At 36.0% G+C, this 26,908-nt stretch overlaps 1 protein-coding gene across 1 annotated transcript; it reads right to left on the bottom strand.

Moving 5' to 3' along the window:
* Nucleotides 1–1,211: 1,211 nt before the first annotated feature.
* On the bottom strand, nt 1,212–24,948 carry CLCA4 (chloride channel accessory 4). The gene is made up of 14 exons (XM_025927269.2): nt 24,793–24,948; nt 20,653–20,793; nt 20,365–20,512; nt 17,481–17,589; nt 15,522–15,699; nt 14,971–15,189; nt 12,697–12,924; nt 10,438–10,615; nt 9,020–9,126; nt 6,109–6,324; nt 5,251–5,518; nt 3,184–3,354; nt 2,009–2,242; nt 1,212–1,654 (listed from the first exon to the last, which is right to left on the bottom strand). Exons 1-14 carry the CDS (start codon nt 24,946–24,948, stop codon nt 1,212–1,214), a joined length of 2,796 nt encoding a protein of 931 aa, XP_025783054.2.
* Between the last annotated feature and the right edge of the window lie 1,960 nt (nt 24,949–26,908).

The following is a 26,908-nucleotide window of genomic DNA, read 5'->3' as shown; positions in this document are numbered from 1 at the left end:
CAATTAGCTACAGAGGTAGATCTGGAAATAAAACTAAACTAGGGTCTGACCTGGAAGGTGAGAGCCCACTACCAAGACCTATTTGAGCATAGCTATTGTACTGGTGCATCAGGGAGGGTAATAGCCAGGTTGGTGGGCTTTGCCTTGTAAGGAGTGGTGAGGTAGGTAGAAAGGACATAGGGAATGTCTGGCTGTCATGTATTATTTCTGTTGCCAACATAGAATTTCAGGCTTTTATTCCCCTCTTGGTAAAAGACCAGGTGTCTTATACTTACTCCTTTCCTACATTTTCTCCGTAAAGCATGTTAACTATGGCTTACCACTGTGCTGAAAGAATTTCTATTCAAGAGAATAGTTACTTTATGTCCCATTTTGTTTGCATCATTAGGGTCTCAGGCTGGCCTGGCCATGGCCTACCATGTGAACCTGCTCTTCTCAACCTACATTCTCTCTTTAATTGATTTAATTTAATTGATCTCATTTATTAGTATGGTTGTAAATTTTAGGCTGTAACTTTGAGTAATAATTAAAACATTATGGTTTAAAATTTTTAATTTTCTTTCTGTATCTGAAAGCAAGGGCAATTCAGTAATTCTTTCCTATAATAAAAGAAAATTACACAGTAGGTAGGCATGACTTTTTAAGTGAAAAGGGAGATGACATATAGTATATATACATGTAACTATATTGAGCTGAAATTAGGACTATGATTGACAGATGGTAACTGAGTTTTTTGCTATTATCTTCCATGTCAATGATCTTGTTCATGTTGTATATAGTAATATATAAGTGGAGACTTTAGATGAAAGTAATAACATCAATTTATACTTAAAAGTACCAAGACCAAATTCATTTTTTCTCAAATATTGTTTATTTGCTCTTATATTTGTATTTTGACTACTGAAATAGATAATCTTAACTTCTTGATGGAATTTGAATTATCCTTCTAGAAAACTTTTGTATCAAGTAATCAATATGAATATCAGGTATCAATATGAAAAAGGATCTTTATTCATTTTTTATGAAAAATAATTTGTAAATAAAAAGTTTAGCCTTTAATATTGACCTATAATTTTCCAAGTACCCCTGCATGTTTATAGTTAATCCAGGTATCCCTTCTAGAACTCTTAAAATTATTTTTATGAATTCGTAGTCACACAAAATGAATTTAAAAATTCAGAAACATCCTTAAGTTTTGCTGTTGATGTTTTTTAAAATCCTATTCTAGGTCTTCTTGAATTTTTTTTCTTTTTTAATATATAAATGGTGGCACCTATAATAGTACTAACAATTGCCACAGATCCAACCACTAACAACACCAAAATAACAATGTTAACCCCGGAATTAGGCTGATTTTCATCAGGACTAGGATTTGGAGGACTTTCATCAGGACCTGGTTCTGCTTGAGGAATAAACAAAGCTACTTGTGCAATGTTGGATAGTTTTGATGTCAAATTGCTTTTATCCACACTTTGAATGGCAATAAAGATGTGAGTTGCATTTTCTTCTGAGATATTTCCCTGTTTAAATGCAAAGGTTTCTTTGGAGTTGGCTTCATTTGGTAACAGATCAGTAGTGTTTACTTGGAGAGCATTGTCAAAATTGTCTCTTAGATCCAGAATACTTCCACTTATTCTTATAATATACCGCTGAACTAAGAAAAAAAAATTACATGTAGTTCAGAAACTAGAGCATATAATGTTAAATTCCTTTTTATCTATTCTCCTCAAAATGTTTACTTATGCAAAGCTTATACGTATAGCCAAAACCGTACTAATTTTTCTATGAGAACTTAATTCTGATATGCTAAATACTATCTTCATTGTTTGAAAAGCGGGACCAGGTTAAAATGTGTCATGTTTGATTGATTTGAAAATATCAGATTATAAAATTAATACTTCACTGAGTAGTCAATTAAAAATTGTTCTCCTCCCACCCACCTTTATACCCTTGCTTTTGCAAAGAGCACCTTTCACTTAATCAACACTACATGTCACTTCATCCTTACCTTTTCCAACATCAAAATTATCTCCTGGTGCTGTCCATGTTAAATTGATCTCATCTCCATTAAGTGTGGCCTCAAGATCTGTGATTTGACTTGGTGGGTACAGATCAGGCAAGGGAAGTTTTGAAATATTTGAAACTACAAATGCACCTCCAGATGCTGTTCTGGTGAAACTCTCCAAGGTTGTGTGAGTATCTTCATCAATTTCAACTCTTGGTGGATTCCCTTCAATTTTCCCTGCATTAAAATTTGCTATATTTAATGGCAAATCTCTACTAGTATTTTTAGAACTCAATGAATTGAATTCCTCATCCTACATCTCCCTGCTCTTTTCATACATATACACAATCACATTTTACTAAGTTTGGTGACAAAGTCATAGGCATCCAATTGGTGGCAGAATTTTTTTCTTTAGCATTCCTGACCACGATATTTTAGGATAGAATTATATAACATATCGCTTGGAATTAAGGCTGCACTGAATGGGAATAATGTTGTATACTTCAATATGTTCCCTTAAAAACAAGAACTGCTTTATTTCTCAAATTATCTCCAAGCTAGGAATGAACCTGGGTAAATTTTTACTGTTTCCCTTTAAAATGCTTAAGGCAGGTTTTTCCCTTGCTCTCTGCTACAAGTGCTAAGGAATAATAGTTCAAGTTATATTCCAATTGCCAACAGAGAACCCCTAAAAGTCACAAGGTAAGGAATGGACTGAAGGAAAGCTGACAAAGAATGCATACTTAATCCTTATCATCACCTTACTCTACACAGTTTCCCTTTTGACTTAACATAACATCAAAATAAGTGTTTACTCATTTAGGTGTTTTGGTGAACTGAATCCAGTATCTATGTGAACTGAAGAATAAATTCTGCCACTAGCTTGTGCTTAGGTACATAACACATTAGCATGTTTTCTTTATCTGAGTTAGAAATTTGACATATTGTTGTTAATATAGGTAAGTGCTCCAAACTAATATAATAATGGCTGACATTTGTTGAGTGCTTACTAGATGCCAGACACTGTAAAAAGGTTAGCATAATTTGGAGGCAAACACAGTATGACTGAGAACTTCATTTCAGAAATGGGAAAAGCTGTACTTGAGTTGTAAAGTGTTTGAAGCCTTAATCATGTTAACTACAATTATTCAAACCAGATATCAGGTATCATTACTCACCATCCACTACCCATCCTGGTATATGTGCGGCTCTATTCAGTGGACGCCTTAAGTTTTGTGTGGTCACATTTGCTCCTCTATAAGCCCGTACTTTTAAGCTATATCTGCCATTTTCTGAATAAGCTATAAAATATCTGGAGTACACCCCATCATTCTTGAAAGAATCAGCACCTTATTATAAAAATGAAGGAATAAAATATTACTGTGAAGAAAACAAAAAATGTATGCATTTTCTAAGCCAAGCATATGGACTTTATAAGCATATCCCCTTGATTAGGCTCTCTATTTTGTGATTGACCCACTGGGGAATAGTTCTGTTATGCTTTACAAACCAGTATCTTCTTTAATTGATATATCATATATTATATATATTATATATATATATCTTCTTTAATTGATATATCATATATATTATATATATATATATATATATATATATATATATAATAAGTACCTTTACTTTATCAACTTCTATGCCGATTATTTTAGTACTCTTCTTACCATGTTTTAGCCAAATGGTTTTCTTGCAGTTCTTACTTTACCTAAACACATAATTATGTCATCTCCTGTTAAAAGCAAAAAGATTCACGCTAAAAAAACGTATCTTGGCATAACGATTTAATTCTCAGTATGTTTACCTAAAAATTACTTATTTTGACTTCTCTTCAACCACTCTTTGTGTGTGTGTGTGTGTGTGTGTGTGTGTGTGTGTGTGTGTGTGTGTGTTGTATCCTCACCTCTTGTTCTATGATCCATTAACTCTCTGGTCTGATAGTGGAAAACCCCATCTATTATTATAATAAACATTTGGGGAGATCAGGAATATTGTATAATAAGTTTATGTCTTGATATCACCAGTACTAGAGTTATTCATTAAATTACAGACAAATTTCTCAGGGGGTTTAACACTCTAAGATAAAGGTTCTTCAATTGAGGTCCTTGGATGAGCACCATGTGCATGTCTCTTGATCATATTAGGAATGCCAATTACTTAGACCTTCTATGGAAGGGCCTAGCATTCTGTGTTATAACAAACCCCTCAGGTGATTCCTTTGCATGCTAAAGTTTGAGAACCCCTGCTCCAAGTCATTGTTTATCACCAATACCTTCTTAGGTAAAGGCATTCCAAATTAGCTAAGTAGCCATCTGGTAAAACCTTTAGAAATGAAACAAGATGCTTTAACTTTTAATGTAGCTTGGGAGGGTTTAGGAAAAGGAAAAGTCAGGAAATAGTTGAGGAAAATATTATTATATCAGATGAAGGCACTGAGGTGCACCAAAGAATAATTTTACCTTATAAGTTTTTACAGGGCAAACCCTGGTTGATTATGTATTGACTGACATTGCAAGACACTGTTAGAAAATTCTGACAACTTAGGAGGTTATCGATATGGTAATTTCCTTGCTTATGGTCCTTTCAAAAGAAGGATCAGTTTCCAGGACAATCCAGAGTCTAGGAAAAAGGTACTATTCACCCATATAGACCACGGCATGGCCAACTCTGTATCTTGTTTCCTGCCATTCAGACCTGGCATCTGATCTCTGGTGATATCTCTTGTCTGTTTTGGCTGTTCTACTTGCCCTTGGACCTTAGTTCCCAAGACTGTATCTTGCATTTTTTTCCAGCTGTTGGGAATTATTCTTGCCTGTTCTTCCATCTCTGCCAGGGGCTCAAGTTCTACCATTTAATCCCATCTGGCTGCTTGTGCTTCACTCACTCTGGCTAGACTTTCTGATGATGTGCAACTAAGAAACTTGCTCAGAATTCTTGATGCTGTTCTCAGTCTCCTGAATGAGACGTTCTTGATGAGTAACAGATATTGGTTGTCCAGACGACAAATAATAATGACAGTAAATAACATTTATTGAGTGCATACTATGTGCAGGACACTTGCTAAGTACTTTGTAGGTTTTATGTGGATAGAATTTCCTGCTGGTTCTGCTGTTCATCCATAATCTGCATCAGTTCTTCTGGAGTCTGTCCCACTGCCCCACAATATTATAGGGACCCATAACATATCCTGAGTTATAAAATTACAGGCTTATTCACAAAAACCTGTGAGTTACCTGCACCGTTATCCAAAAGTTCCAAAACTTCTATATTTCCGTTACTTGATTCAATGAAAGCAGTCACATTGGCTCCAAGAATTGGTACATGCCCTTGTAGAACTTCTGCATAAACAATCATTGGGCTGGGAAAACTGTTTGTGTCTTTATTCATTTTAGCATTCACTGTGATTGGAGGCACAGAAGAATTTGCTGCCTGAGAATTTACTGTCATAGTCAATGTTTCTGGGTTTGCTTTGGCTTGAAGACTGTAGGTCCAAACACCCACCTAAAAATTCAATGGAAATATATTAAATATCCAAGATCAAGCTTTTCTGTGTTTTCATTGTCCAACTCTTAAATACATTTTATAAAAATGTTACAGAATAAACAAGTTTTGACAATTTTGAAGGTAAAAGGATGAGAATTGAGGCAGTTTAGATAGGGTATCCTGGCCGTTGTCATGCATGGTGTCTAAACTTTGGGAAATGTCAACTAGGAAAAATAAGTTTGGGAAAGTTTGCTTTGGTCTTGGCCTTATTCTTTGACCTCAGAGTCCACAGACTCTAAGATCTGGTCGTGCTAATCAGGAATGACTGAATAGCTATCTACACACCAAATTGCACACATTCTCTTTACATTGCTTCTTCAAAGTTATTCTTAGCCTACCTCATTTTTTCTCTTCTCTTTCTCCTAATGCATATGTTCTTTCTTTTTCCTGCCTCCATAATTTTCAGGACCACACAGGCATAGAAAGTACATTTTATTTTATTGTAAATTTGAAGATGATACAAGTATTGACACCTATTGTGATAGTAAACAATGCATTTTCAGCTACCAAAACAAATTTGCAAGGAAGTCTAAAAGCTGATTGCTTACCTTTGCAGTTCCTGGAATACTGAGATAGGCCATTTTGGAAACTGTGTCCACTGTGAAATTTCTCATTGGTGTTCCACTGGGGTCCCAGAGAGAAATAATGGGAGACTGTCTGGCCCATGTGATGAGAAAGAATGTGTCCTTTCCCACAGTGCTATCAATTATTACAGTGCCGTTCATCCAGGGATTATTGTTGAGTGTTAATCCTTTACTTTCAAGCTGTTTAAATATATTTTAAAAATTAATTACTGGAGAAGAGAGTAATTTTTTCTGTTTTCATTTTTAATGTAGTTTTTAATTTCTGGCCTGAGAACAAGCTTATGTAGGGCATACTACCTTAGGCTTGTGATCTCTGAAAGCTGATTGGGATGTGACAGTTGTCATCAGAAAGTGTAGAAATATAGAGTCTGAGGGAAGGGCAGGGCATAATAAAGTCATTAAAGCAGGAGAATGGGTTTTATAGTTGGAGATATGGCCCTGTTATTTTTTTCCCAATTGTCTTTGAGGACACAGAAGAGAAGAATTAGCTATAGGGTGTGCGTGTATCACCCTAAGTTTATCCATCTTCATGATGACCTAAAAAATACTTATGGGTTGTGGCTAGAGTATTTGAGTAGAGATACAGTAAAAGGGGGCCTCAACAGAGAAAATCAAGATTAGCAAACTATGAGAGAAGCAAACAGCGCTATTTTCCTGATGTGAAATCTTGAAATAATTTTCACACATGATAGAGTGAGTAGCACTGGACAGTAAACAGTCCAAGAGGAGTAGAAAGAGGGCAAACTGTTTACAAAGATTGGAATCCTGAGAAGAGATGTGAAAGATAGGACCTTTCTCTGAGAAGAGCTTCAAAGAAAGTTTTTCAAGTCTTTGTGGATAGTTCTCAGTCAAGGAAAGCCAAGTTTATCCACGGATCAAGAAAGTACTTTCTAAAATGTGTCATTTCAGGAATGATGGGAAATCTCATTTCTATTCTAAACCAGTCTTTTTTTTTTTTAATTTTTTTTTTTAATTTTTTTTTCAACATTTATTTATTTTTGGGACAGAGAGAGACAGAGCATGAACGGGGGAGGGGCAGAGAGAGAGGGAGACACAGAATCGGAAACAGGCTCCAGGCTCTGAGCCATCAGCCCAGAGCCTGACGCGGGGCTCGAACTCACGGACCGCGAGATCGTGACCTGGCTGAAGTCGGACGCTTAACCGACTGCGCCACCCAGGCGCCCCCTAAACCAGTCTTTTAAACCAAAAATCCTCTCACACCAGTGCTTATAGAGGGGGAATTAATTCTACCACTGCAACATCATTGCAATCACAAAAATCTCAGTTCTGTGTTAAGTGGACATGGCTTTGAGTAGACCATGTATTATTATTAAGTTAAATCTGAATGAGAGAGACTTTCAGGAAAGTCTAAGAAAATTAGAAAGCTTTGGCTACAGAGTAGTACTGGGGGAAAATAACTGAGTAAAGAGTGAGATGCAGCCTTTTCTCTGTATTCTAACTGCCACCATCCAAATCCAAGTTCTCATCTACTCAAATTATCGCAACATACCTCTAACTGTTCTCACGCTTCTCTCCCAAGACAAATTGAGCTTAATCTTTCAAAAATGTGTTTTCTTTTTATTTCTCTACTTAAACTATACACTTTTTGAGTGAGGGGTGCAGATATTTCTGCCCCTTCCACATCATTTATAAAGCCTTTCTCGAAACTTTAAGCATATCCTGCATGCAAATGTCTCTTTTCTGGATGATTTCCCACATTCTACTTTTATATTTTAAAATTCCTTTGGAACATTCCACTTTAATGTTCCACCAGCCCCTCAAAATCTAAGGTTAAAACAGAGCAGAAAATAATATCCTCAAAATCAGTTCTCCCTTTTTACTGTCAATTTTGTCATCATTTTCTCAGTCATACAGATGGAAACTTTCAGAAATGTACATTATTCTCCATCATTTTATTCTCCATACACCACCAAGCTAGATCTCAGATGAATTTTTAAACTGTTTTCAGGGCAAAGCTGCAAACCCAACCTCCAAACCAATCAGCACATATTATCTTAACTCTGAATCCTATACCTTCTTGCTCTTCATTGTTGAAGAGTAGAGGAAACTAGGTTTGTCTAGGTGATCATGGCAAGTTGATGGTGGGCAGTGACTTGATGAACTGTAAGATGGAATACAAGTGATACGCACTTGGTGGGAATGGATATTGATAGAAACAGAATTTTGTAAAAAATGTTTTGAAAGAAACAGGCTATGCTGACATTTTACATGGTACATGAATTAAGAATGAAGAAAGTTGTAAAAACTTTTCAATCTAAATACAGAAAACGGTAGTGTTATTGATACGCAAATGAGAAAAGAAGTGGCATTCAGAAGACAGATGAATAAAATAAAAAGCCAGTGAAAAAAGTGGTTGAAGAAGTAAGATAAGCCCTAAATTTGTAGATATGCAATAGTTATTCACTGTCTTTTTTCTGATAAATTTTTTCCAAGATACATCGCTTCCATCTCCAAACCAGATTCTTGAGTGAATTCATCTAATTCAAGTCTATTTTACAGCAGTGAAGGGTGGGGGAAATCTTGGAAGAATGGAATTTTTTAATGCATTTATAGCAAAATGGATGCTAAATTATTGGACAAAATCTATTTTTGGCAGAAAAGTTAACAGTATTCAGTTTTGATGTTATCCCTTAACCAAGCTCTATAGGAAAAGAAAAAGAAAAAGTATACCTGCTACTTCACCACTTAATTTGGCCATATCTAAAGAATAACTTCTATTTCATATTGAGATTTTAATTTCAATTAAAAATTTACTTTGAGAAAAATACAGGACTCAAAACTTTTAACAACTGAATTATTTCTCTTTGTTATGGCTAAGTGTAAACACCAAAATCTGAGGGGTGGATTCTCTGACCTGAAGAGGCTGTTGGGAAATATCAGTGTTTCCTGATGCAAGGGCCCCAAAAGCATCAATGAGGCCATTGTTCTGGGCTTCATCTGAAGCAAAAAAATGGTTTCCTCCTAAAATGTAAATACATTAAATAGGTTTCTTTCTAGAAAATACATACTTACCACATTAATAAGGTAATAGGATAAACAAAATCATACTTTCAGTATGTATTATTAAAACAGAACAAAATCAGTCATGTGTAAAGATTAACAATGAAATATTAATTTAAAACTGTCATAACTAGAAAATGTAGGCTGCCTTAATACCTCACTGATAGAAATATTCCTGGCTGGAATGCATGAAATATTCATAGAATATGAAAGAAGATGTTACAGTTCCATGTATTAAAGTTCATAGATCTCACAGCCCTTTAGCGTAATTATTCACTTCTATTTAAGATACAGTTATAACAATTCTGGCTTTCAGATTTTTCAACCAAAGTGTGTCAGAATCAGTTTAGGAAGCTTAAAGAGCTGTCATATTGATGTATCCTTACAATAACTGGCAATGGAGAGATAGAAAAATGGTAAGCAATAGAGAAAAGTTCAAAAAAAGCATTACTTTAGAGGGATACTTGGGACAGAAATAAATTTTACAATGGTCACAAAAGTACTTTGAAATAATGGGAGTTTGTACAACTAAGCATTAAAAAAGCAAGTATATATTTGGTAGCATTAGAATTCAACCCAATACAATAATTGATATTCATAATGTTACAGGTTTTGTTTATTCTACTACATTTAGAAGGCACTGAAACATCTGGTCCATTTTCATTATATGTCTCTATATCTAAGATAGCATCTTCCCTGTAGTTCATCTAGAAATTTTGTTGTTATTTATATTTATTCAGCCTGAGCCTCTGTTAATCCCATCTGCTCCCCAACCCTACCCCAAAGCCTCTGCTCCGGTTTCATGGATTTCCCAGTATCTCTCCATGTGCCTTACACTGTCATTCCAACATGATTTTTTTTTTTTTTGCTCATGACCTGATCATCTTTTCTCCTTTCTTCAGAAGAAGTAAACACCTTGTTCATGGCCCAGCTCAGAAGTCATCTCATCTCCCATGCCTTCTTTCTCTGACTCTGTACAACCCTGGGAGAATTAATGGCTTCCCCTGCTCACATTGTGCTTTATTTCTATATATTTATCCTGTCATGGAGGGATGTTATCTGATTATCCTATCTGATTAGAAGTTTTATTTGTCTCTTCAGCCAGCTGGACTGTGAGCACCTTGAGAACAGAGGGCAGGTCTGGTTTGACTCTGGTTCCAAGGTCCTGGCATAGCACCCACAGGGCAAGAGCTTGAGAGAAATTGTTCAGTTGTTAGCCTTTACACTTATGCATTGCTGTCAAAGGACAATAATATATAGATCATATTTCACCTGTTAAAGTGCTCATCTCTATGACTGCTTGATCAGCAGATGGTCCCAAAGCAATCAAATGAATGATAGCTCCACTTTGTCTCACTTCATCAATACAATTCTTTGCAGAGTTATCCTCCCCATCAGTCAGCAGGACAATTTCAGATCCATCTATTTGGGGGTGAATTTCTCTAACTACCTGCAAATGTAATGACAGCATAATTATAAGTGTTCCAAGATCAAAAGACTTATGAGATATTAGAAAAAATGTGCAAAGAAATTAAACAAAAGTGTGCAGAAGAGATAGCTTCTCTTTTAAAATCAGATTCTGTAATCAACAATTTTTAGGTGAACATAAACATGATTTTATTTTCTGTCTATCTGCCTCGGGAATGCTTGCTCAAATGAAGTTATGTGGGTGCAGGGCTGTGGAAAATTCTATTTGGATTAAATAATAATGCCATCTCAGTCTGAGGACTCAGGTCATCCAGACATCAAAAATATAATTGCAGAATGTGGCATTAAATATGTCTCTGTTTTCTCTGACTGCACTGCCCTCTAACAAACCATTAGTGTATAAAGTCTGTTGCATATACAGCTAGATGCATTAAAACTCCACCTCAACATTTTAAAAAAGTTAATGATTCCAAATTAGGGAACCTTTAATATAAAGAAAAGATATAGAAAGTTCTAAGCAGGTCAAGGTTAGGGATCTTGTTATATAACTTTTGTTTTACTTCTAATAGTAAAGAGCACAAGACTAAGAGTATTGGTGGTGCTTAGAGAATACATGGATTATATTTATTTAAATTGAGTTCTATTTGTGGTTTGAACCCATTTATTATAAAGCCAAACAGTTTGAAACTCAGAGTTCTGAATCTAGGTGCCTATAAGAGAGGGTAAAAAGAATTTATCCCAGGATAGCAACTATATTTCATCGCTGACAGCTCTAATTCGTAGTGGATTCTTGGTACACCATTTTGAGAAACTGAGTGCATGCCAAAGGGAAACAAATGACAGATTATCAGTGGCTTTTGTGAATTCGGAGTGGAGGTGTGTGTAGATTTGTAGAAGAGGGTTTGGAATTTAGATACTCCTAATAAAGCTGGCATCAGGGAACAAAGGGACCAGCTTCATTTCAATTTTTTGCATGTTTTTAGACAAATGATGGCTAATATATGTTGTAATATATGTGAAATATGCTTTGACATACATTAAAATCACATTAAAAATAGGAAATTCTTTAATACATTCATTGCATTTATACAGCATCCCCATCACGTTCCCCCTGCATGTTTGGGTGAAATATATAATATATTTGTGAATCTTATTTTTATCCAGATGTATATGACCCTTGTCATTATTATGGCATTTGTGAAATATATATATTTACTTCTATAAAAGATATTGTTCTACATACATAAATGTAGTATTTCATTTAACCATAATAGTCCTATGAGGTAGGCATTCTTGTTTTCCTATATTCCATAGATAAGGCACTGGGAATCCAAAGAGACTGAAAACTTTACCCAAGATCACTTAGTAAGTAGTAGAGCCAGTACTCTGATGTTACTTCCTGACCCTATGACTAACGGCCCCTGCTACATCTACTTTAATAGACATCAGTTTTCCCCAACTTAGTGTCACAGAAACTGAAATGAAGATTGGCCCAAAATGGAATCATACCATATAACTTGCTTCATTGTCTAAAAAAATTGAGTTTTGTTGATCAAGCACATGTATTTATTTAATACTTATTGAGCACTGACTACTGCATGGTGTAACAAGACAGAAAAAGTCCCTGACCTCATTGGGATTATACTCTAGTGGCATTTTAATAGTCAGTTATTCATCCGTTTATTCATTGATTTACTGATCCATTAAAAATCATTAAATGAATTTTTTTCTATGGGTTTAGTTCATCCTGCACTTCTTAGGATTAGTCATGTTAAACTTAGGCAGCAAGTATGTGTGGCAGCATTTGACATAAAAATGTCCTAATCATAAAAAAAGAAAGGAACTAGGTAAGGGGGATTAAAAGGTACTCACTTGCAGTTATAAAGTAAATAAGTGATGGAGATATAATGTACAGCATAGGGAATATAGCTACCAATATTGTAATAACTTTGTATGATGATAGGTAGTAACTAGACTTGTCATGGGGATCATTTCATAATGTATAAAAATATCAAATCACTCTGAAACTAATATGATATTGGATGTCAGTTATACTTTAATTTTTTAAAAAAGAACAAACTATATTTGCAATATGATCTTCACCTGAAATGCTGATTTAATTCCGGCACAGATGGAAGTTCCTCCATTAGCTGCTGTAGGTAAGCTCTCCAAGAGCTTGTTTCTTTCTTTGCTGCTTATTATTTGGATTAGATTACTTTTCACATTGGCAGTACTATCAAAGTGCACCATCCCCACCCAGGATCCATTTTCAATGGTCTGCAGCAGGAAGTGTTTTGCTGCTTGGTTCATTCGATTTAGGCGATTAAAACTCTGAATAAAAAAAAAAAAATCAAGAAAACAACCAAGGGGTTTTCAATTGGAAAATAATTGCAGATCACACAAAATGAGTGAATAAAATTTATCATTGATTTTTTATCAATGGTAATTGGTATTATTAAAGAAGGCAATTTTCTTTTAATTGATAAAATTGAAAAATATAGTTGTATTATGGAACACATATGGTATAGTAAGGAACATAGGCTTTAGCTAGAGCTGATTCTTGGCTGCTAAGCACCCAAATTAGAGGTGGAGGGTAGGGTGGGGGTTGGGTTGCAATTGTGAGGTGATGACTTACTGCTTAGAGACTGCCTAATAACTCCTGAGATCCTCTGTTCCAGTTGTATCAAGATGAAACCACTCCCCAGGTCCCACAGTATCAAACCAGACTTATCATGGACTCCATCTAGAAATGGAAGTCTCCCTATCCACTTGGGGACATCCCAAAAGATGAAATGTACTCAAGCTGCAGCTATATTTTGAGAGGCCCAGTCCCTACTGCCCCCCCACCCTTACCTCTTCTGCTTCTATCCTCTCCCCACCACTTCCCCACCAATGGATTAATTGGAATTGGTTCTTTGACAACTCATTAAAACTCACATCCCTCTTTCCTAGGTGAATGCTCAATGGAAGCCTCTTCGTACGTTTGTCTTTTCCAGTTCCTCAACACCAACTGATCTGTGAAACCTCCCCCGAACAAACATCCAAATTTCCCTCTGAACTCTCTAGAACCAACCCACAGTGAAAAACTTCTCTTACATTTCCATCTTTGAGGGCTCTCTCTCTACCACTTTGTTTTACCTTTAAACTTAGCTTTGCCCACATCTTGTCCAAAGGAGGCTGCTCATCTTTTCCTAATAAGGAACTCTATCTCTCCTCAGCAACACTTCCTAGAACACTTCTATGTATAGGTGTCTAGCATTCTGATGTTCTTTCTGAAACTTGCTATTGAGGATTATTTCATTCAGCTGCACCATCTTCTGTGCTTTTCAGTAACCACTCAACTGAGTGGTTTGTTGGAGACATTCACCTTGATATTCAGCATGCTCTGTTCTGCTTCTAATGTGACATCCTTCTGGGTGCCTTATCACATTATGTTTGCTCATTTGTAGTCCATTTCAACAATTATTTATTGAGTGCTTATACGAGATAAACACTATTTTAGGTAACAGGGATGCAAAGATGAGTAAGACACTGTTTTAAGTCCTAGAGGACTAGTCTAATGGGAGAGAAATGTGTAATTACAATATGATATATAGTAATAGAGGTTTGCACAGGTCATTACAGGAAACCACCAGAAGGCCCATTAGCCCAGTCTAGAAGCCCAGCCCATCTCCTCCTGGAGGAAATGGGTGCCTCTACCAAACTTGAACAATATGTATGAGTTAGCCAGGTAATGGAAAGGGAGAGAACATTTTCTCTATTCAGCAGCGAATTCTTCAAGGATGTGAGTTTGTACTCCTAGACCCTGACACAATGCCTTCCATTCCTTGAATGATAGTAGAGGGAATAAATGGCTGAATCTGACTGTATCTTTATTATGGTGGTACTTTTGGTCTGTGGCTTCGAGCATAAAGGAGTCATTTATATAGATGATGCAAATAAGGTAAAGGCATGTTAACAGTTCTCCTGGTTGATCTTGTTCCTTGACTTGAAATGGAGTTCAGAGGCCCCAATCCACTCTCTCCTTATGTCTGTTAAGTATTTCCAGTAGATAACAGAGACAAGGTTAGAAAGCATGCCCATATTAAAAATCTTTAGCACTGATCTTCTAACTAAGGCTTTACTAAAGGATCTAAAAGTACTCCTCAATAAACTCTCCATTTTCTGGGGTTGGATATTGAGTTAGGTCTTTTTAACTCCATTGCCACACTTTTTCATTACAATATTCACTGCTCCTCTTGAGATCATGGTCATAGGAGGTAACAGTATTTATGCCACCATGCAATTTAGAACAAGCAGGTGGTGTTTAGAGTATTCTTAGCTATTCAATCACTTTCATGTCCCTATATCCAGGAACAAATCGGCCCACAGACTTACATTCATGCTTCCAGACTTATCAAGAACTAAGCATGCAATTCTTTCTCTGATCTTCAGCAATGAGAAGACAGGTGGAGGGGGTGGTGCCTCCATAGATATTGTGTTCTTAAAATCCTCAGAATTGCTGATCACCTCCCACGTACTTCTGGAATTGCACATTTTGTTTTGTAGGCTTGGGGCTTCTTGGTTATGGTTTTTTTTAGTACAGAATTCAACAACCTAAAAGATTAATAAAATGAAAAAAACCTTTACATACGATGTATTTAAAAATTCAACTACAAATCTGAAAAATAAAAAATGTTCTTGGCAAACATGTTGTTTATTTAATGAAAGAAGATTCACTGAGGAATCATATAATAGTAATATGAATTTTGAATAATTGTAATAACAGGTAACACTAGTTGAGTGCTTACTATGTGCCAGTTAATGTTTAAAGAACTCTATATTAATATATCTAATCTCTCAGGAAACCTGCACAGGTATTTTGTAAACTTGATAACATATCCTTTGAATATAAATATATGCTCTGAACTCACAATTGGCATACTTACAGAATTAATACCTTGCATAAACATTATGGATGCCTTTTCAGTTTGATCTTTATCAGGGAAGAATTGACAATCTTTTTCATACAGTTTTGTCTTAGAATCAATTCTGCATCCTCTAGTTGTACAACTGTTCCCTTGACACTTATAAACTCTATTTATACCAGTAATACCTGTGGAACATCTGAAAATATATAATAGTTAGTCTTTGAGGCAACTTAACAATCAAAATGTTTGAAAATCTTAAGTAATCTTTCCATCAAGGTTTTGTTTGTTCTTATTTATGTACCGCACACATCTTGTTTTTGGCAGCAACATTTAAGTGTTCCTATCAGAGCAGTTACCTGTTTTTCAAGAAATTGCAGAAAGAAATTTTAAGTGGGATGTCTAGTATATGTAATGGCTGAGTTCCCTGTTGGGATTAAAGTTGCTGCTGTCCTGTTAAACCCAATGGCTGGGGACTCCCCTCTTCCAAATATCTCTTCTGGTGGCCTTGTGATGATAAATGCACTGCAGGCATCTGGACAAGGCAACTTGTGAAAACACTTACTCTTGGTGCCACCTTAGCTTGAAGTTCTTTGTAAGCTTCTTCTCAAAGAAAATATCTCCAAAAGAATGGGATGTGGCATAGCTACAAATATTTTGTTTTTTCAAGGAGCATTTTTATCTAAAGCAAAATGTGGCTTGAAGGAAAGACTAAGGTACTGCCTAGGACAGTAGTCACTACTGGTGGGGTTATTTTAGACATATGTTTTATTGCATGGAATTGGCCACAGGTAGCAGTGATTACAATAAATATGCTGGAATGTGAATATTATCCCATCTTTTCAATGTGTTTCCATTTCAAATTTAAGAAGCAATTACTAGATTTCATTCAGTTATTTAGAGTCTCCTAAATATGTGTATGCCTCTTACTCCCCAGAACTCCATGAACATAATGTTATCTACATTAACAACCATGATGAATATTCTTTAGCAGAGACTAGACATTTAGGGGGAATATGGTGTAAACAAATGTAATCAATGTAATACTCCTTAAATATGTGTGCTGCAACTGGTGAAGCAAATGGGCAAAGGAAGGAACTTCAATGAAATCAAGTATCTTTCAATTTGTGCATTTTTGATAAGTCCACAGACCTTGCAGGGCATCTAAGATTGAGTAAGCTGATGGCATCTAATTTTAAACAATTACCAACAACCATTTTGCTCTATTGATCTTAGAACTAACAGGATTGTCTATTATTAACTGTGATGTTAGATTGGTATTTTTATTTTTATTAAAAAAAATTTTTTTTCAACGTTTATTTATTTTTGGGACAGAGAGAGACAGAGCATTAACGGGGGAGAGGCAGAGAGAGAGGGAGACACAGAATTGGAAACTGGCTCCAGGCTCTGAGCCATCAGCCCAGAGCCTGACGCGGGGCTCGAACTCACGGACCGCGAGATCGTGACCTGGCTGAAGTCGGACGCTTAACCGACTGCGCCAACCAGGCGCCCCTAGATTGGTATTTTTAAATGAATTTTACAAAACCCAAGAAATCCTTAATTGGCCCTTTGAAAGTTGATTTCTTATTGAGCTTGCATTTACCACTATTTTTTAACCACTTTTTTCATTCTTGTGTAGTATAAATTATTTTGATTTGCCATATACTATACAACCCTTTACACAGAGTACAACTCCAGCACAAATGAGTTCTGGCAGCTATGGTAGAGAGGTATAAAAATATGCCAAATCACTACCAAATGCTCTTGAAGTTATATGTATTTTGAATGGAAAATCAGCTACTTTAAGGTACATCTTCTAAAAACAAAACAAAAACAAAAACAAAGAAACAGACACACTGTTTTGTGTTATAGCATCTATTATCTGCATCGGGATAAAAAAATTATTGGCATTTAAAAGAAATAAAACTAAGGAAAATAAGATATAGCCTGGAAATTTTAAGAAAATTTCAATGTTCATACCTTGTTGCTTCAATTTTCTTTGACTTAGCACTGTAGAAAGGCTCATCTTCATTGTACTCATCAAACACTCCCCAGCGGAGATGGGCCCACTCATGGACAAGCAGTCTATCTGTAGGAAAATATTTCAAATATATGATCATAATTCAAGTGACAAAATTTGTCCCTCAAATATTTTAACAAACTGTTTCAGTCAAAAAGTTATATTTAGGTTTTAAATAACTGCTAACATTTGTATTTTATTTATAAAAAACATGTTGCATTACATTACATAGTATATTATGTTTTTATTACACAACATGTTACATTAAGAAAACATTTATGATATGTATGCTATGAGCAAAATAGTCTGAGTTTTGGCTTTTGGGGGGCAAAAAGTCTTAGATGTTACAATGGTTTTTAGTGCTACAAAGCTTGCTTTTACCAAAACTTAAATGGATATATAACAAATCTTTGGTATTAATATTTCACTAGGATGTGAATAGTTAAAAGATGTGAATGGCTCAGTCAGTTGAGTGTCCAACTCTTGATTTCAGCTCTGGTCATAATCTCACAGTTCGTGAGTTCAAGCCCCAGGTCCGGGTCTGTGCTGACTGCGTGGAACCTGCTTGGGACTTTCTCTTTCCCTTTCTCTCTGCCCTTCCCTCCCTCTCAAAATAAATAAATAAAGTTAAAAAAAAAAGTCTATAAATTCTCTTGAGGGAGTGGATAATGAAAAAAAAAGCGTTGAAAAACACTGCTATAGACCATAGATAATTTGGGGGGATGTCCAAATAAAGTGATTAATTTATAGTACTTAACACATAAAGCATTGATTATGTGAAAATAATTATTATTAATTATACATATTTAGCATATGTTATTACTAGAAAATACAAAGTACTAGGCTCTAGGCACTAGATATGCAAAGTGCTAGGTACTAGGACATACAAAGATGAATAAGATGTAGTCTTTGACTAGGAAAAGCTCAAAGAGAGGGATTTGGAATTAAAAAAATTTTTTTTTTCTGCTAAGGATTTTAGGGTAAATGGAAGAATAAAGGTAACTCCATAGCTTGAAATGCTGGAAGAAGAAACAAGTAGATTTCAGTTTTAGCAATATTAGGAAAAACTTCAGAGGAAATAGCAATGGAGAAGAGGAATTCAGAAATATGTTTGTTTTGCTACCATGTGTATTTCTCTAACTCAAATTAACTCAGGAGATCTAAACATAGAGGGGAAGTGTCAGAATTATGCAAAAGTCACATTTCTTCTTTAAGTCCTTACTACTCAAAATATGTTCATTGGACCAGAAGCATCAGCATCACCTGGCAGCTAACAAGAAATGTAGAATCTTAGACCAACTTTAGATCTACTGAATCAGAATCTGCATATTAACAAGATCCTTAAATTACTACTCTATGCATTGAACTATAAAAACACTGGCTTAAGGTTTTCTAGGCAAATGGAAACATTGGAAGGAAAAAGCCTCTCATGCCCACTATAATTTGCTAAGAGAGTAGATTTCAGGTGCTATCACTACAAATATGAAATAAAAGGGAAGGGAAGGGTAGGGAACTATGTGAGGAGATGATATGTTAATTAGCTTGACTATAGGGCTCGATTTTCTCAATCAAGGCATCTGTTGATGTGATTGAAAAGGGTAGTTAGAGATCTTGGGAAAAATGGTAGAAGTTTTAGAACAGCTGCTATGGGGAAGGAGAAAGGAAGCCAAGAAGAGACAAGTACAAATATTGTTGAGTAACTTTGAGGGCTTCCCTGAGCTTGGGAAATCTGCTTATATAATGATATCATTAGTTTTATAATTTTCTTTAATAGTCTTGGAAGTACATTAACAGAAGCCAAAGAAAACTGGCTGGAAACTCAGTACACAGGATTTGGCAAGTTGAATGAAACATAGTATATGAATGGTGAGGGATTTCAGGTATATATACTTATAGTTGAAAGAACTAATTTTGCTGGATATGCCAGCTAGGAAAGAGAGTACATCTTAGAAAGGTGCAAAGGATTAGAGGTGTCAAAGAGAACAGTCATGGTCAGGCTAAAGTTTGAGGGAGAGGTAAGATTAGGTTGGGATGGGATGGTATGGGATGATGGAACTTTCAAGTTGGGGTGGAGAATAGGTCTAGGTGACTGAGGACCAGGGCTAGCTGAATGTTTGACAGAAACAAGAGACTTAATGTGTGCTCATTGGAAGGGCAGTGGGAGAGAGAGATTGTGGGGTATGTGGATTTAGGTAGGTTTTCACATAGTAGTGGCATGTGAGTTGGATCTTCCTTTAATAATGATTTGCATTTTTTAAATGCAAAAAAAATATACTTTAGTTCATTTGAAACAATGATTTTTAACTTTTAGATAGAACTAGATGAAATTGTCCTTGATCTAGGTAAAAATAATCAGTTATAGACATGTTCACCTGGTTTAGCCAAATAGGTTGCTTAATAATATCAGCAACTAACAGCCTATGAATGTTTTCTCTTGGCCAGAAACTGACATCCTGGCTCTTTTCAGCTTGCCATACATCTGTCTTCCATGGAGGCGGCTTATGATTGATTAATATCCAGCTGTGGAGAACTGAAAAAAATTAAATCTAAAAAGTACATCTTAAAAATTTTATTATTGCCCTGTGTTCAAATTTCTGTTGATGTTGTACTGAGTATCTAACTCAGTGTTCACAACAATTCTACAAGACAGGAAACTTTTATTTACTGTATTATAGGAAATAACAACAGAGAAACTAGGTCATTTGTCCAAGGTCACACACAACTGGTAAGTCAGTATTTGAATTTAGAGACTCTGGCTCCAAGGCTTGGGCACATCCATAACCTGGATACAAAGATGCTTGTTAGAATAATTTGCAACACATGTATTCTAACAAAAATTCCTACCTGATGGTCCATATTCATTTTGTTTTTTTCCAAGTACAAAGTCAGGGGTGAAATGAATGTATTCTCCTTTTTCTTCACAGGCTGTGAACTGCCTGGTATATGGTTCATCTCTCCCTGGGAGGGCAGGTGGTGCAACTAAAACATCGGCCTGAGAATGTTTAAAAATATTTTTAAAACATCAGAAATAGAAATGATAACAGTCTTAAACACTCTAAGACAATCAATGTGCTGAAAAACTGGGGATCACCAGAAAATATAATTTTTTAAAAGAAGCTTTTTGACTCTTACGTGTTTGTAGCTTTCATGTTTTGGCCTCTTGTATTGTGAATTTTCCTTCCAGCTGTTAGGAATTAGTATTGATACATTTTTGAAAAAAAATCTTTTTTCTGTGGCTTCAAACAGGTAAGTCGAAGCTGTAGTCACCATACCCTATTGTTAAAGGAAAAAAAAAAATGTGAGTATGGCCAAGTAGCAATGGACCAAATGGGCAGAGTTTCATCACAGGCATTTCCCAATTTAAGAGTGGACACACAAAGCAACTGACTAGGGAGCAGGTCTCTGCCTCAGAGTTCCAGTTCTGCCACCTGTCAGTCCAAAATTATATCTTAATCTTACACATCACAGTCTTTGAATTTTCTGTAACCCTTCATCAAAGGGCAATTGCATCTCTTGAGTGTTAAAAGAAATTACATAAAATGACAAAGACACAGACTTCAGAGTCATCTACTGGGTTCCAATATTGGCATTAGTACCTTCTGGGTAATAGAGGTTGGACAGTTTAACGCTCCGAAGCTCAGTTTCTTCATCTCTTAAATGGACTATTACAACCTTTCTTTAGAATTAAAATAAACATGAAATGAGTTATAAAGTGCTGTACACGTAGACGGTCATAAAACTGTCTGATATCATCACTGTTAATAAGTCTCATTACAGAGCAGCCTTAGCTGATGCAAGCTGAGGAGAACAGTCTGTAGCAATGGATCCTAGGGAGAGGTTTTTTATTATACTCCCACCCCCCAGGAGAGACAGTTGGATTGGGAACTGGGGAGTGGAGTGATAGCAAAATTCATAGGAGATGCAGAGCTTTGTGAATCATAGACAGAGCTTGATGCTCTGCCAACAAGATAAACATAGTATCACTTTATACTGTTCAGTATCCTGAACCCAAAGGTATAATGATTAATAAGGGAGATAGTCCCTTTCTAGAACTCACTGTCTAATGGGGGAAATGGATGAATGCTTCTTAATGGAGATCTATTCTGCATAATCAAAACTACTGAATAATTGAAGGATATTGGGTGCTAGATGAAAATGTCAAACTCTTCATCTTGTTGGCAACATTCCAGTCTGCAGTGTTGTTTCCTTCATGGTGGGCTCTTTTCCTCCATGATGCTTCCTGACTTGACATAAGCCCACAGTAGAATTTTTCTTCTTCAGGAATCCCAGGACTCTATCTTGTTCTCTTGAAGAGTCCAGTGTGCTTACTCAATACATTAAATAGATCAGCAAACTAATTGGGTTTAGAGCCATGGATCAGTCAGAAGCCAGAGTGCACAGAACTGAAGACCCAAAGAACTGGCTAGGAGTTAGTAAAATGGCTTCAGAGATCTCTTAAAGTAGATTGGAAATTACTGGCCTAAAGCAACTTTTCTCTAAGGATGGCTTTCCTCCTTTTTTTTTTTTTTTTTTTTTTTAATATTCAGATCTCACCAGTTGTCACATTTTGCTTCAAGTGACGACTATCTATGTTTCTATGAGATAAAAATATATAGGGTGATTTGAATTGTGGTGCGTATTTGAAAAGTAGGGTTGCTACGTTTGTGTAGGTTATGCATTCTACAACTCCAAGGGATTCCATTTACTTTGTAGTTTCCATAGCTCTATGCATCTGCCTTGGGTAGTGGTATGTTCTGAGGTCATTGAGGGATTTCATAGATCCTATGTCAGATGACTATGATCCCCTAGGGCATACTAGGGTAGCTAATAATGATTCTCATAGGCTTTCCAAGGAAAATTTCTGTAACATTCCTTCTAAATTCCATCTCAGAATTCCTATATTATCCTAGTTGGATCAAAGATGATTAATATTATCAATATTTCAAAAAATAAGTACTTTCAAACCAAAAAGACACATGAATAAAAGGAATAAGGAAAGGTGACAGTTAACATCTCAGGTTATGAATTGTGAGTTAATTCAGCATGAATGTTATTATGGTCAGATGGTATCCCCAGAGTAAGGTTATATCTACAAGTTGATTCACTAGTTACAAAAAAAAGAGTAATTTTTGTCATCTTGTACAAGCCAGAACTCAAACCCACATCTGTCAGCCTTCAAATCCCATGAGTTGGATCTCAGCTCTAATTGTGCTATTTAATGTGATCTCAGAAAAAAATATTTACTCTCCAAATACCAGTTTTTTCTTCTGTATAATGTGGATGAGAGAATTTTACAAGGTTGCCTGGTAATATAAATGCAAGGACTGTTCAGAGGGCTGGGAGAATGTCAGGAAACATTGTGTAATCTAGGCATATCTACTAATAGTTGAACTTTTACTTGTGGTGTTTGATAGAGGACATTTTAATATTTTTTTGCCACTGCAAAGTAATTTTTCCAAATACTGACTTCTGATGGTCAGAAAAGTTTGAAACTGACTCTTCCTGAACACTAAGAAGCCATCATGCAGAATTAGCTGAGACACGGTCAACCCTATCTAGAATGAACTGCTATTGAAGCCTCTGTTCTTCAGTAAAAGAATTTTTATATCCCCCTGGAATTCAAAAGGTATCAACAAATGAACACTGCTATTCTGCAAGAGTTTATTCAGAGTGAATGATAAATGGCAGCCACAGAATCACCATCTCACCACCCAGGTCCAGCCCATCAGTCTCTAATGGATAGCAACACACATGTAAAAGGCTAAATCAGTGAGCCTAAGGACACAGTACTAGAGGAACTGAATGTAAGGAATTAGTAAATGTTGATGTCAGAGACCAGGAGAGCTGATTTGCACGGCTGTTAACACCAATTTCTATTGCTTGAAATGTTACAGTTGGTAGAAACTTTAGAAATCAAATTTCTCCTTTTAGGCTTGGAGCCTTTCTCTTCTCCATCTGCACTTTATAGTGAACTCATTTATTACCATGACTTTAAATCTTGTCTACATGCTGATGAGTCCCCAATTTTTATCTCCAGCCAGTTTTTCCCCTTGAATTCAGATTCTTATGTATATCTATGTGTGTATCTAATAAGCATCTCAAATTCAAAATGCCTCAAACTAACTCCTGATCTCCCATCTGCCACATTATTTTCACTTATAGTCTACCTTTTTCAACTGATGATAATTCCATCCTTCCAAGTGTTCAGGCCAAAAGTCTTGGAGTCTTCTTTGACTTCTATTTTCCCTCCTCCTCTCCACCTTCCCCCCCATCTAAACCATCAGCAAATTTGTCTATAATACTCTCAGAATATGTTCATCATACCACTTTAATGATCTCTACCACAATATCCCTGTCCTACATCATCATTACTTCTCACCTGCAACTGCTTCCTACCTGCACCACATCTCTGTGCTGCAATGGAACTTATGTAGGATGAGTGACAAGTGTAAGCCCTCTACAGAATTTCTTCAATACTGCAGTCAGAGTGATCCCAGAACATGCATGAGAGAGCACACTCCTCCTCTGCTCAGAATCCTTTTGTGGATTCCCATGGCACTCAGAAGTAAAAGCTCAGGTCTTTCCAGTGGTCTGGGTCCTCTGTGTCTCCATGTTGGGCTCTCCCCACCCCTCTTCCTGTTCATCACCTCCTGATGGTCACTTCAAGCATGTTTGCTTTACCTACTGTTCCCTCTCCAAGGTTTTCAATGGGTTCTTCCCTCACTCATCTCAGGTCTCCGCTCAGATGTCTACATCAACAGTGAGGTCTTTCCTGACTGCCCTACATGAAATAGTAATGAACATTCTCCTCCTACCCAGCTCCAACACTGCCTATCCCAATATGTTGATTTATTTTACTTCATGGAAACCTATTACCGTCTGACCTGCTATACTTTTACATGTTTTTATTATCTATATCATCTAAAAAGAATGTGTACTGCACGAGGGTAAGGAATTGTTCACTGTTGTCACTCCCTGACATGTCATAAGTATTCATTAAATAATTGTTTAAAGAACAGATGAGTCCAACTGTTCATTTACAGATGAAGAAACTGAGGATCAGGGAGGCCCTGTGCCCTGTCTTTGGTCTTATGGTGAGACAGGGTAGAACCCTATTAAAACTTTCCATTCCCTCTGCCACTCCGGTATTGTCCTCACTGTACCATGCTGCTTTTAAACTTCCTGTAGCATTCAGAAGTTTCCATAATAATTAACTACTAACTTTTTTCTTCTCCACAATTCAAACAGAAGAAATCCCATTCTTTTTCTTACCTTTATCTCTTCAATTATTTTTCCATCTTCTGGCACATGAGGGTCTATAGCGATGATAATGCCTTCATAGCCATTGTTATTCAGCTGAACAAGGGAAGTATTGGACCCCTGCAGCAGGTATAGGACTAAGAGGAAGACAAAATCTAATAACCCCATTGTTCTTGTCAAAGCATTCCTGGCCCAAAGTTAGTTTGTTCAAAAGGCTTTTCTTTCACTTTGTTTCTCTCTCCACATATATAGCCCTAAACCTTATCAATGTCAGCTGATAATGGGACGTTGCTTGTATAAAGGTCAATGTTACGTATGTAAAATGTTTGACGACAGTTTATGTAATCATTTTATTGTATGTTATTATAAAAGTGCTCTAAAACATAGAAGAGATTGATCTTTTTATAAAAAAATTACACATATTCCTCTTGGAACATTTTTTTTAATAGTTTCTAATTCTGGCTTATTTCCTACATATAGACATATAACTTGTATTTTCTGTACAGTACAATGTAAAAATTAAAAAAAATTTATAATGAAATGAGTAGAAAAAATAATGGTAAGATTGTTATTCAGTTTTACAGAGAGACTTAATAATTATTTAGATTATTTCCAAAGTATAAATAATTGAAGAGAATGTAAGATTATTAAATATAAATAACACCAAATTAGGTAAGATGGCCTTGAAACTTAATTTAAAAATTTAAAGACTTTGACAAATTAAGGAAGATTTGATAGTTATTATATTTAAAAATCCTGTTTAGTAAACAATGAATAGAATCTTTTTATATAAGTATATCAAAAAAGTCTGGTATGTGCTAATTATTATTGAAGCAGAATGAATAATTTTGATAGTTAACATTTATTTAGTGCTTACTAGGGCAGAGATTCTCTCTCTTAATTTTCACTGTAACTCCCTAAGGTAAGTATGAATATACTCTTCATTATATGCATGGGGAAACTGAGGCACACAATTTCAGTAACTTGCCAAGATTACATACATAGCAAATGACAGAGTCAGGATCTGAACACTGTATTCTTACCCCAAAGCCCATGGATTTAATTACTTCACAATAAGGCAATATGATTTTATAAGGCAAACAATATAATAAGATTTTTTCTTTTAAAAAGGAGAAAGGGGTTAGTTTTGGAACTTGTAAAGATGAATAAAAAATGTCTAATTCTAAAGCAAAAGGTAACAGAACTCATCAGAAACCAAAAAAGAACAAGAAATAGAAGACCAGAAAATACATTTTTTTTATGTTTATTTTTGAGAGGGAGAGAGACAGAGCATGAGTGGTGGAGGGGCAGAGAGAGAGGGAGACACCGAATCTGAAGCAGGCTCCAGGCTCCAAGCTGTCAGCACAGAGTCCTATGCGGGGCTCAAACTCACAAACTGCAAGATCATGACCTGAGCCGAAGTCGGACACTTAACCAACTGAGCCACCCAGGCTCCCTGAAAATATCTTTAAAAGAAGAGTTTCTGTAGGAGGAAATCATGTTGCATTATCAAAAGACAGCATCTTTAAGAGAGGCATTTTATCACGTGCCCAGACTTTGACCTCTTAGGCAGCATTCTATACCATCCTTCCATTCCCTCATGAATATTATGGGGTAATTTTACATTTATGAAATTAATATGTTGTACAAGATACAGGATGGAGCTGTTACACTGGCAACTCTAGGGAAATGTGATTACTTGGAGGCGGTAGGGGTTGAGCATCAAGAGATATATCTGAGGCAGTCTTTCCCTGGTTCCCTTGCTGACTTCTCTTCTATTGCCCCCTACCTCTCCCTGAATTCCAGCTTGGGGTCTTCAAACAAACCAAGCATGCACCCATCCTATGGAATTGGTGCTCAGAAAATTGTTTTTGACTGATGGACTGACTGAATTAGTAAATGGTTATCATTTTAATCCCAAATAATGACATATCACAATACTTAAATAGAAGCTTGTTCAAAACCTTTGAAATGTTGGAGAAACCAGAAACACTCAGATCCCCTTTAACATTTGTGTGATATTTGAGGAGGTGCTATTACTCTCTCAATAAAATCAGGAAACTCCTGTTTATTAGGTTGGAAGAGAGCTGCTTCATCTTTGCCACAGGAATTAGGAAAATCTCCCTAC

This window comes from Puma concolor, chromosome C1 (assembly GCF_028749965.1).
Source record: "Puma concolor isolate L17-30 chromosome C1, mPumCon1.1.hap2, whole genome shotgun sequence".
Lineage (NCBI taxonomy): Eukaryota > Metazoa > Chordata > Mammalia > Carnivora > Felidae > Puma > Puma concolor.
The sequence above is the reverse complement of the archived record's forward strand: the minus strand, read 5'-3'. Positions and strand labels throughout refer to the sequence as shown.